Source organism: Eretmochelys imbricata, chromosome 10 (assembly GCF_965152235.1).
Source record: "Eretmochelys imbricata isolate rEreImb1 chromosome 10, rEreImb1.hap1, whole genome shotgun sequence".
NCBI classification, from domain to species: domain Eukaryota; kingdom Metazoa; phylum Chordata; order Testudines; family Cheloniidae; genus Eretmochelys; species Eretmochelys imbricata.
In genome coordinates, this window is record NC_135581.1 from 49,525,883 (window position 1) to 49,538,513 (window position 12,631).

General features: G+C 40.3%; 1 protein-coding gene across 1 annotated transcript in view; it reads left to right on the forward strand.

The window, feature by feature from the left end:
• The first annotated feature begins 1,861 nt into the window (after positions 1 to 1,861).
• TSPAN3 (tetraspanin 3) overlaps positions 1,862 to 12,631 on the forward strand; it is a 37,629-nt gene continuing 26,859 nt past the window's right edge. Inside the window, exon 1 of the mRNA XM_077828252.1 lies at positions 1,862 to 1,993. Coding sequence (XP_077684378.1) covers positions 1,916 to 1,993 — 78 coding nt within the window. The 5' untranslated portion in view covers positions 1,862 to 1,915. The remainder of the gene's footprint in view (positions 1,994 to 12,631) is intronic.

Below are 12,631 nucleotides of genomic sequence, written 5' to 3' on the forward strand. Positions count from 1 at the left end.
CAGAGAGACTTGCACTATTTCATATTTTGTTAAAGCCTCAGGGTACTTAAGAATCTTTCCTTTCTTGCCCTCTTGGTTGCAGAAAAAAGGTAGGTTAATGTGAATTCTAAAAGTTCCAACACTAGAGGACAAATTAACGCCTTCCCCCAAAAATATTTTTAAAAATCTCATATGAGTTTCAAGCCAATCTCATGATTCTCAGGAGAGCTGACTCATTATTTTTGAACATCTGTGCTTGGCAATGCCGCACATCCCAGGCTAACACCATAACAACTGGTCCACCCTCTCTCTACTGAGTTCCTGAATCCCACTCCCATGCCTTAACCTCAAAACCACCTTGAGCTTCTCCCGTACTGCTAGTTCCCACAATACTTTCCTTAAAGCCTCCTCTCCTGGAGGCAGGGGATTATGGGAGAAACTTCACTTTAACCAAAGGCATTTTCTATTCCTCCTGGGTGCGGAGAAAAGCTTTAAACCATGACCTGGGTGTGTGCTAAAAGTGCAGAACCGAGAAGTCAACTAACAGAACCCAAACTTCATTATGTTTTAAATCACATGATTTTTAAGAAAAAAGAAAAGGAGTACTTGTGGCACCTTAGAGACTAACCAATTTATTTGAGCATAAGCTTTCGTGAGCTACAGCTCACTTCATCGGATGCATACTGTGGAAAGTGTAGAAGATCTTTTTATAAACACACAAAGCATGAAAAAATACCTCCTCCCACCCCACTCTCCTGCTGGTAATAGCTTATCTAAAGTGATCACTCTCCTTACAATGTGTATGATAATCAAGGTGGGCCATTTCCAGCACAAATCCAGGGTTTAACAAGAATGTCTGGGGGGGGGGGGGTTAGGAAAAAACAAGGGGAAATAGGTTACCTTGCATAATGACTTAGCCACTCCCAGTCTCTATTCAAGCCTAAATTAATTGTATCCAATTTGCAAATGAATTCCAATTCAACAGTTTCTCGCTGGAGTCTGAATTTGACGTTTTTTTGTTGTAATATAACAACTTTCATGTCTGTAATCGCGTGACCAGAGAGATTGAAGTCTTCTCCGACTGGTTATGAATGTTATAATTATTGACATCTGAGAGTGGGTTTGTGGGGGAGGGTGGGGGGTGAGAAAACCTGGATTTGTGCTGGAAAGGCCCACCTTGATTATCATACACATTGTAAGGAGAGTGATCACTTTAGATAAGCTATTACCAGCAGGAGAGTGGGTTGGGAGGAGGTATTTTTTGATGCTTTGTATGTATATAAAAAGATCTTCTACACTTTCCACAATATGCATCCGATGAAGTGAGCTGTAGCTCACGAAAGCTCATGCTCAAATAAATTGGTTAGTCGCTAAGGTGCCACAAGTACTCCTTTTCTTTTTGCGAATACAGACTAACATGGCTGTTACTCTGAAACCTATGATTTTTAAGCTAACCTCACGATTTTAGAGACCAGACTCAGGCTTACTGCCTGCACTGGGTTGGTGATACAGGGCCCCATGTCCTGCCTGCTGCTCCTGGGCAGGCACCCAGTGCAGGGCTGCGCTCAACCAGCTGCCCTGTCCTCGCCCACCCTGACTGCACCTTTGTGTCACATCATATGCCCCCCGGCCATTCTTGGACACCCCCGACTCAGGGCCTTTCATGGGTGTCATGTCATGGGGCATGGACGTACGATAAGGGTGGGTGTCTGTTTGACTGACACTCTCTTTCATTCCTTACATCCATACCTTACCCCCCTCCCCGCCAACAGGGTTGCGGCTCCTTTAAGAGCAGAAGGGGGCGCCATCTTAGGTACCTCCCCCATCATGTGACAAAGGCAGCCGCCATCTTAGGCTCCTTGCTTGTACCTTCCTGGGGGTCACGTGAGGCAGGCGGGCCAGCTGGCAGCGGCGGAGCGGAGAGGGGCAGCAGCGGATGGGCGCCGGAGTGATGGGGCAGTGCGGGATCACCTCCTCCAAAACCGTCCTGGTCTTCCTCAACCTCATCTTCTGGGTGAGCCGGGGGGTCCCTGCGGGCCTGGGCTGACGCGCTTACTCTCTGCGAGGGGCTCGGTGCCTGCGGTGGGGCTGGGGGTCGAGGGGTTCTTGACTCGCTCCCCTCAGTCCCTGGCCCCCCTCCTCGGATCTTCGGCGGTGGGGCTCAGCTCCGGGCCGGGTAGAAGCTTCCCCCGGGCGGGCAGGAGACGGGGGTCTAGCGCGGGGGCAGCGCCCTCGTGTAGCTTGGCGGGGTGCTGGGGGCTGCCCTGAGCTGGGGTGTCTAGTCGGACGCGGGCTTGGGAGCCCCCGCGCTGTAGCCCTGTCGGGGCTGTGCCGTGCTGACGGCGCCGGGGGCTGACTGGAGGGTGAATAATGCTGGTGATTGACCGGGCTGTGTCACTGCTCACACTGCCTTCCAGCAGATAAACCCCCCCAGGTCTCCCCATGGAGGGGAGAGGCTGAAAACACTCATCTTCTGCTTTCTGAATAAGTTATGTCGCTTACAAGATACCTTTTCCAGTTTTGGGTCACTAATTTGCATTTACTGAATCTTTATGTGATAGGTGGGCTGCAGGGTGATAGGGATCTGAGAGGTACCCTAAGAGGTTTCCGAATAACCGTACTTGATTTGAGCCTGGTTATGAAGTTTTTGTTTTTTAGCTCTCTCTGCTGAATTCATTCACTTTTCTCAGTGTTGTTTGTGATCATTAATTTCCAACTATCTAGCTAGGGACTATATCCCAAATAATGCATGGTTGGGGGCAGGTGGGCACACACATTTCCTTGTAACCCTTTTAATGGCATAAAGTAGTAATGTGCCCTTGCATTATAGTCTCAATGTAACTAATCATAGACTTTTTTAATTTCTTGCAATAACTGCAGTACTTTACCCTTCCCCTGAATCTTAGCTGCCTTATCTAAAAACCATGCAGACAGGAAGACCAAAGCTTATCTGGGTTAGTAGAATAGTAGATCTTTGTAAGCCATGTTTATAAATGTGGGCAGATTGTGCTATATTGTTAACATAAAATACAGTGTCATGTTGGCTATATCAGTACACCCTAGCTTAAGTAAAGGAAACACAATTTACAAATGATATGGTGGTGTGTTTAAAGTGCACGCTTTCCAGATGGATGGATTGGAACTGGGATTACAGTAATGCAAGATTGTTGTCCCAGCTGTTCAAAAATCTCAGGCTTTGGAAGGGGAAGGGGTAGTGGGTAATAGAATATTAGAACACAAATAACGTTGATATAAATAGTTTCACTCTTCAAAATGGGGTTGGTACTAAATCTAATATCCCCATGTTCCATGGTGTGTGTTTTGATCTTAAATGTTTAAGATGAAATTTCTCACTAAATATATATTTTAGTGACCCAGGGTGGTCCTGCAAAATCTGTATATATGTGCTGCCTCCTGTCCCAGCATTTATGACTGGATTTGCTTACACTGAGATGAATCATACACTTGAGGTTTGTTTGATTTTTAAATCGAGTGATGCATGTGCCATTTAGCCACAATAGCCTCTATAATATCACTATTCATTTGGAGCACAGTGTATTGTTGGGTGTGGCTTTTAAAGGTAGGTTTGAGTTCTGTATTATGCTAAATATACTGTAGCTTGAACCAAATATTCATCCTGTGAAATTGGTTATACATGGTTGTAACTAGCCATGTAATTGTGTTGTAACTGGTGTATTTTTAGAGAGTTTAAAATAGATTGTTCTTACTTGGTTAAAGATATAAATTGGATTAGCTATTGATTGAGCACAACTGAGTTTGTGGTGTCATATGACTGCTTATCATAGGTTTAGTGATGTCTTCATATGTTATGTACTTGAGAGAGAATTTTTTGCATTTACTGCCTCCAAGTATATAATTGTATAGTGACTCATTTTATGTAGTGACTGTTCAAGTTAAACAGTGGTTGGACAGCTGACTACTGTCATGGGAATCGTTCTGTGCAGGGTTATGAGGTTCCTGATTTACAGTAATGCTATTACCTTGGTTTGTGTTGAGAAACTTGAGAATGCATGATTTAAAACGCTGTGAAATAGTGTCTAGTACCATATGAAAATGTCTAATCATTTTTATTTCAGTGGGTTTGTGCTCCCAAAAATTGGATATTTTTTGGTAGGGAGTGCATTCAGGGCAGTTCTACTAATACGATCAATTGATGCTTAGCTGCCTGGAGAAGAGGGTAAGTATGACAGAATTTTGAATTCAGCTGGCTTGTGTCGTGATTTTGGTTTCACAATTTGTGGCATCAAAATGGGGAATCGTAGAATACCTTCCTTTGCAAACATCAATTCTGGGATTAAAAATCTGGATCTTCAACTTTAAATGCCAGAAGAGAAGGAAAATATTCAGCTTTTGTTCCATCATCTAAATATTACTTCCGATGCATCCAGTGAAGTGAGCTGTAGCTCATGAAAGCTTATGCTCAAATAAATTGGTTAGTCTCTAAAGTGCCATTAGTACTCCTTTTCTTTTTGCAAATACAGACTAACACGGCTGCTGCTCTGAAAACTAAATATTACTTGTTGCTTCCTGCTCTGGGCTCAACATACTGCATTAATATTTGGGGTCAGCTTTGTTGGTTAAGTAATATGTTCCTTATTATCTCAGCCATCTTCGATTTTTCATCTTTGTGTAGTTCCAGTTCTGTTAATTGGATCCTCCAGACTTTGGCCCTAGATTACAGCCTGCAATCTGTCAAATAACTCTAAAATCTCCTGTGATTGGTTTTATAAATTTAGTCCAACTCTGAGTCTCACATAAAATATTGTTTGATCACAGTTTTCCTCATGGTCCATTCTCAATACAAATATAACAAACTGCTGTTGGGTGTCAGTGTAGAGCTCTCAGGAGGATTGTCTACCAACTTTCATCAGGGAGACTGGGTCGAAAATTCTACTACTTTCTATCCATCAATATGCAGATGCATGGTAGTTGAGGAAATGGAACTTCCATAATGTGTTAACTCTCGAGTATTGTTGCTTTCTAAATACAGTTTAAATAGTGTGCTTGAATGCCCCTGATGTTTACAATTGCCAATGTTTAGAATGATTGCATCTGAGAAGCTCTCACTTTTCACTTTTGTAGTCTGAAGACCTTTTTGTACTTGTCTCTGCAATCCTGTGTCACATCTTCAACTTGGTTCTGTGGCATTGGTTTTTTGGTTGTTGGGCCATTTCTCATGTTCAAACAGCCATCTTGTGTTTAATGCCAATGCTTATTCTTTCACTTTTTTCCCTTTAATACTTCCTCTTTCTTCATTTATATATAGCATCTGGTATTGGACCTGTGAGTTTTAATCTATCTAGAGCAGCATATCCAGGGCAAAGTTCACTTAATGTTTTTTTTTCTTGATCATTTTATGCTCCATTGAAGATAATGCTTTCTTAAAAGAAACTTGCAACTTTTTTTTTCAAATTCAAGCCTCTGTCTTTCCGTATTAATGGCTGATCAGTAGTTGATCTCTGCTGTTTGGAGACAGTAGAGACTTTGTGAATTAAGCCGATCTTGAAGAGCTGTTGTAAGGCCTGGAAGAGGGACTTAAAGTATCATGTTTAGATGTTTGACAGATAGCATTGAGAATATCTTATTTTCAGTATCCCCAAACTGTCCAGGTTTTGTTCTTCCATTTCATTACAGTTTCATTTAAGAAGAAACAGATCATATACTACTTGAGATGAGCATGAATCTTTTGCATCTTGCTGTAACTCTTGACAAGGTTTACTTTAGTGTTGTTTTTCACTGTTTCAGTTTATTCTATTTCTGGTTTCTACCACTTATGTCAGTTATGCTAGCATGTAATCACTAAATGCTAATCACTCATTTGCAGAACAGATCAGCAGCATTTCTGTTTCTTATAGTAGAATAAGAGTCACCTACTGAACACTAACAATGAAGACTGAAAAATGAGATGGGCTATTCATTTTCTTGCAGCCCTATGTTATGAAATCCCCTGCCCATCTTTCACTTTTCCTAGAATCTAACATATCAAGTCTGCTAACAGGTAACCACTCCAGCCACTTCTAGTTCTTCATCCAGTAACTTAATTTTACCCACAGGGCTGCCTTTGTCTCCAGTCACCAATGGCTATGCCCGTTCCTCCTCCCCATTAAGCTTCTAGCCACTTCTGTTACTCTCTTACTATTTCCTAGTACGCACTGTAGGAACTTTACTGTGCTTTTATTAACTTTTCATAGAATACCTATCAACAAAAATGGTTCAGTCTCTCCTGGAAGCCTGCATCCCCCTCCCCCAATATTTGGGTTCTTCGTTCATTTTATCCTGGTGATACCACTAAACCTATATTCCCTTATTTTTTCATAGAAGGTTGCCACTGAGACAAGTTTTAGCAATTGGAGATAGGTGAGCTGGTATGAACTGACAGTGTTTTTTGTAGGGCTGTGATGTATCATCACTAGCCTTCATGCTCCTTTCCAGGACTCTAGCTCAGAACTTTCAAGATATGCCTGTTCTCCATGCTGTGAAGATCAAGAATTCAGACGTGTCTCTTGAATCGATATACTGTGGACAGATGCATTAAGTCAGGGGGTCTCAAACTGGGGGTTGGGACCCCTCGGGGGTTGCGAAGTTATTACGGGGGGGGAGAGTTCATGAGCTGTCAGCCTCCACCCGAAACCGGCTTTGCCTCCAGCTTTTTATAATGGTGTTAAATATATTTACAAGTGTTTTTAATTTAGAAGGGGGGGGGGTCACACTCAGAGGCTTGCTATGTGAAAGGGGTCACCAGTACAAAAGTTTGAGAACCACTGCATTAAGTTAAACTAGGGTGTTGAAACAAGCCAGCATGATGATTTCATCTTAATATGAAATGGTATATTTTAGCTGCCAATTATAACATGAATTGTCTAAAATATAAATGAGGCATTCTTAAAAAATTAAAGGTACCCTTACAAGGGAACATTAACAGCAAATATCAGTTACAACTTGATCCTCTCAGAAGGGTCAACCTCCAATAAGTAAATATTGAATTGGTCTACCGCTTATTAATGTTTTCTTGCCAGAGATTAATGAAGGAAGAAAACCTTTAAATTATAAAGCTATATCTCACCGATATGGCACAAGATTGTCTTGTGCAACCAAAGGACTGCGCATTCTTTTTAAAAAGCTAGATTAGCAATATCTAAATCTTAGACATGGCAGATATTTATGAAGGAATTTAGCTTTTGCTAGTACAGATAATTGAACATCTGAAGTTAGACAGCATCCACCAAACTTTGAAAGAAACAATAGGAAATCACTAGTAAATATTTCCAGAGAATTTTAACATAACTACAATGGAATAAAGAGATAGTAAATGGTACACTCATGAGCATGACTTAGTAAATGGAATAGATTCTGGAACTAACTAAACACACAGTAAGGGAACGCACCAAGTTGTAGTTTTAAGGATTGTTGCTATACTGCCTCACAGGGATTGTATCACTGTTAGCGAGGCGGGATGCCTTTTTAGTAAAAAGGCAAAACAAAAACAGGTATATGATCCAAGACCCCTGTTGCATGGATGCTTTTCTTGACTCAGTAGGCTGAAGTCCAGAAACAGCTTTGCCTCTACCCCCAAAATACCACTGGGGAAGGCTACACAGTAATAAAATTGCAGGAAATGCTGCTGACACTGGAGAATCTGATTCCTTCAGAACAACTCCCTCCAGGCATTGACTTCAAACCACAACACTGGTGTACTCTGAATAGAGCGAGAGGTGGTATGGCAAAGATTGGTGACAGTATTACCATGTGGAAGCTGAGAAATGACTCCAAATGTGAATGTGGTAAATGCAGGCAAATATTTGAACACTGCCTGATGCAGTGCCCTCTGTCAACATCCTGTATTCCTGAGGAACCGATAACCTATGATGATGTGTTGTAAAAAATGAGGCCGAGTAGCTCAGGAAATAGATAACATACTTAAGATTACTTATAAATGGGAATATTTCAGAATAGAAGGATGTGCTCATACAGAGAAAAATATTGTTTGAGAATAGCCATTTTTATCAAACAATATTTGCTGTTTATAATATATTTCTAATCAGGAAAAGAAAACAAATTTACTGGGGGTAAAAGTCTGGAGAAGAGATGATGTATGTTATTGACTCCTGATATACTAGGAGCTTAGGCAGATAAGTGGCTTATGTAAATCAATGACAAATGAGGTCAGAGCAAAAAAAACAAGGAAGGGGCATGTATCTTCTAAATGCTTTCACATTAGAACATTGAAACATGCTACCTAATTCTTGTTTGGAGGCCTCCAGCATTCCACGTGAATCCAGCTTTCAGTGAGGAAAGGAGACTAATATTAAGGAAAATGGGAACTGGTTCTAGTAGCATTTCTGTTGTGTAGCTTCTTCAAGTGTCTGTAGAAGTAGAACAGTCTCTGCATCTGTTCTTTCACTGTGACAACTCTGCTGCAATAGTGGCAAAAGTAGTTTTTAAAAATTATTAGTATTGCATGATCTTGGGCCATGTCTACACTTGCAAGCTTACAGTGGCACAGCTCTACCAATGCTGCTGTAAAGTTGCTCATGTAGCTGCTCTGTGCTGATGAGAGAGAGCTCTCCCATTGACATAATAAAATCACATAAATGAGTGGCGGTAGCATCCCCCATCAACACAATTCTGTGCTTTGAGCGCTTATGCCAGCGAAACGTTTATGTTGCTTGGGGAGGTTTCCACTGCTGTGGAAGTGAAGATCAGCAGGGCACTTTTGGTGGGAGGAGGGTGTGTATTTTCTGGGAGAGTATACATAAACCATGTTTAAACTTTTTAAACAACTGATCATTTTTAAAACTGTCCTCTTGAAACTGATATGGCATGTTTGAATTATTTCATTTGTTTTGAGACAGATTATCAGGCAACACATGTAGGCCCTTGAGCCTGGGAAGATACACATGCTCAACTTGGGGGGAGGGATAGTTCAGTGGTTTGAGCATTGGCCTGCTAAACCCAGGGTTGTGAGTTCAATCTTTGATGGGGCCATTTAGGGATCGGGGGCAAAAATTGGGGATTGGTCCTGCTTTGAGCAGGGGGTTGGACTAGATGACCTCCTGAGGTCCCTTCCAACCCTGATATTCTATGAACTTTAAACCCACTAGTAGTCCCACTGAACTCCATTAAATAGTCATGTGTTTTTAAGTCATTGCAAGATCAGAGCCTTTAATGTTTCCAACTCCTGAGAGTTCTTACAATATTTGTTTTCATAGTGTTTTTCTTAAAATGGGGCTTATAGCTAGTAGCAGCAAAAACAAGTTGGAAAGCTAAATGTGGTATCACTGAAGGGTTTGGGACGGGGTATGGGCTATGGGCTGGGACCAGGGATGTGGGGTTTGGGATGCAGGAAGTTTGAAATATAGTTTTATCCAGCAAAGGAACACTTTACTGCATGGAAAAATCTTCATTGTTCTTGTGCAGTACAAGGAATCTGGAAACAATAGAGAATCAGGTCAAGTTACAAACATTCCCTATGAACCAGTGCATACAGAAAGAATGAGTGTGATAGGTCTCTCTCTGTATATTTGAAACTTTCAGGCCAATGGTCTACTGCCTCTTGTAATTAGAGATATTTTGTGAATATAATGCTAAGTGCAAATGAATCTTAGCTCAGCCTTTTGCTTACGTGGCAAAAGTAATGTAATCTTTGTTCTGAAAAAAGAAAAGGAGTACTTGTGGCAGCTACAGTTAAAGTTAATTTAGCATGTATACTTGTGTTACGTTGCTTTTAGTTTTAAAACAGTCTAAAAATCATGAGGATCATTACTGCCTTATTATACAAAAACAATTCTTTCTGGTTATTTGCAAGCTCTTCTGAATAAACTGCATGTAAGATCTGACAGATGCTCTAACAATCTTTCAAAGTATACAGGTTATGAAGGATTGTTAGGCTGTCAGATCTTACACTGAAACAGTTTATTCAGAAAAGCTTTCAAATAAGCATCAACATCTTAGTATGTACAAAAGGTAGAAACGAGGAATATCTTAAACCCCATTTGGATTTATTAACTCTTACATCTAGGCCAGATCAGACCCTGAAAAAAGACTGATCCAAAGAACTCAGTATGGTTTACTTAGCTTCTCCAAGAAACACAATACCCTAAATAGTCATTCACAAGGTAGCCTGTGACAATTCTAGAGAAATTTTTCAGAGTAGCAGCCATGTTAGTCTGTATTCGCAAAAAGAAAAGGAAGTACTTGTGGCACCTTAGAGACAAATTTATTTGAGCATAAGCTTTCGTGAGCTACAGCTCACTTTGATATTGCATGATGCTGTATTATTTTCAAAGAATGATTATATAAATATACAAAAAGCTATTCAGATAATCTTTCCTAATATTCAGCCATTTTTCTTCAATTGACTTGTCCAACGCTTGTACCATTTTAACAACTCCTTTCTGGCCTGTTGATGCACATCACACTTTAGATTTACCAAGCTCCCTTTCCCTCCATATGCTTATGTGCAAAGATATATTTCATGGTATGTCTACACTTATGGCAGTATGTAGAGTAGACACCGCGTGCCCAATTAGCATAGGTATAAATATCGTGGAGGATGAGGCATAGTTTAGATGGGTAGAGTACATACACACCAGAATCCTAGAATGTATACCCTACATGGCTCTTTGTGCCCAGCAGTGCCTCCCACATATGTTCTTTTAAACATGTAGTGTTGCTCTGTCTCCCTGTTGCCAGAGCTGTTCACTGTGGTGTGGAGCTACCTGTACCCTACATGCCATCACAAGTAAAGATAATCATTCTTAAGTCATCCCTGTGGCGCTGGTCACTCTGCCCTTTCCTGAACTCACTCTAGTTTGTGGGTGTTGTTTTAATCCATATCCACTTTGTCCAAACGGATTTAAGCCTAATTATTACAGCACACAAGTTTAATTGACTTTCCTTGATTTGGGTATTCGTAAAAGGTTAATACTTATTTTCTCTAGTTCAATTTCTAATATTGCTTTTACGTTCTAGAGCATTATATATGAAATACATCTGTGTGAATCATATGCAATGCATATAACTGATGTCATTTTAAGTGATGTTACAGTAAGAAAAGTGGCTATCACTGAAATGGCATCTGTTTCCTCAACCCATCTGGTTTCTCTGTGTTGCATCTGACTAGAGCAACCAAAAAGCTTTTACTAACTTTTACTGTAGAGCCATTGCAGTGCTGCGAGTGAGCCAGATTCTTTTCTAACTCGAACAACAGCAGAGTTGTTAAGAGCTCTGACTAGAGTCTGATGGTGATGTGAGTGCCAGAAAAAGATGACTTTAGATCTTAGACTAAAAGAAAGGAGTACTTGTGGCACCTTAGAGACTAACACATTTATTAGAGCATAAGCTTTCGTGAGCTACAGCTCACTTCATCGGATGCATACATTGTGGAAAATATAGTGGGGAGATTTTATATACACAGAGAACATGAAACAATGGGTGTTACCATACAGATTGTAACGAGTGACCAGGAAAGGTGAGCTATTACCAGCAGGAGAGCAGGGGAGAGGGGAACCTTTTGTAGTGATAATCAAGGTGGGCCGTTTCCAGCAGTTGACAAGAGCAGTAGGGAGGGAAATAAACAAGGGGAAATAGACTGGATTTGCAAACTTGTATTGTTTGTTAGGCAAAGAATAAAATCTCAGTGTCTTTTTTTTTTCTCAGATCTTAAGCATATGTTAAGAAATTGTGTTCTTAAATTTAATTTGATAATACATAAGATAATTCTGCTTCTAACTTAAATCTTCTGAATACAAGTTTTAAACTAGTATCTTGTCCATTATTAATTTAGGTTATAAGAATTTTGGTTGCAAGCTTATTTGGTTTGAATAAATCTTTTTCTAGCTGGATGGTCTTTCTCTGCTATATTGATATATACCCTATCTTAAACAGGTTGTAAAAACACACAAAGCAGCAGCAATATGATCTTGATATTCATGAATAAGGATAGAAATTTGGAAGTCAATGTGTGAGATTAGGGTGGAGCAGTATGCTGATTCACTTAAGATCTTATCTTCCAATGTAAATTGACGTTAAAGATTCTGGTGAATGGTAACTTAAGTGTTTAAATGTTCTTACATGTGCAGCGCTAGCTTTTAAGTCTTCAGTTGCTGTAATTTAAGTGCTTTAATGAAAGTTTTTACTTCAAAATATTCATTATGATATTACTTTGATAAGCACTACATGTTTTATTCTGGATCAGCATTTTGATAGTATTAGTGGAACTCACGTCAATTTTTATTTTAGAAAGTACGTCTCAAACTGTAAAAATTGTAAAATCTCAACAAATTGCAAAGATCCTAAGATTATAGGATTGACAACTGCTTTGCATTAAAAAAAAAAAATTTCCTTCCCAAATTATTCCTATGAAGCTATATGCTAAGTCTCAGCTCCCCTTCTATGAACTGGGTTTTCTTGGGTGGGGGAAGAGAGAAGCCACTTAAAATTCCATTTAAAACATAGCAGAGAAGGACAAAGAGGCTCACAAATGGTGCTGATTTCAGTCTTCCTTTGCACTCTCTTCATATCTGGTGACAGCTGCAGATGGTTTTTCCCTCTGCCACCTTGCAAAATACCACATTTGACAAGCCTCTTAATCCTTTGAAGTGGGGGATGACATCACTGGCACATTCACATG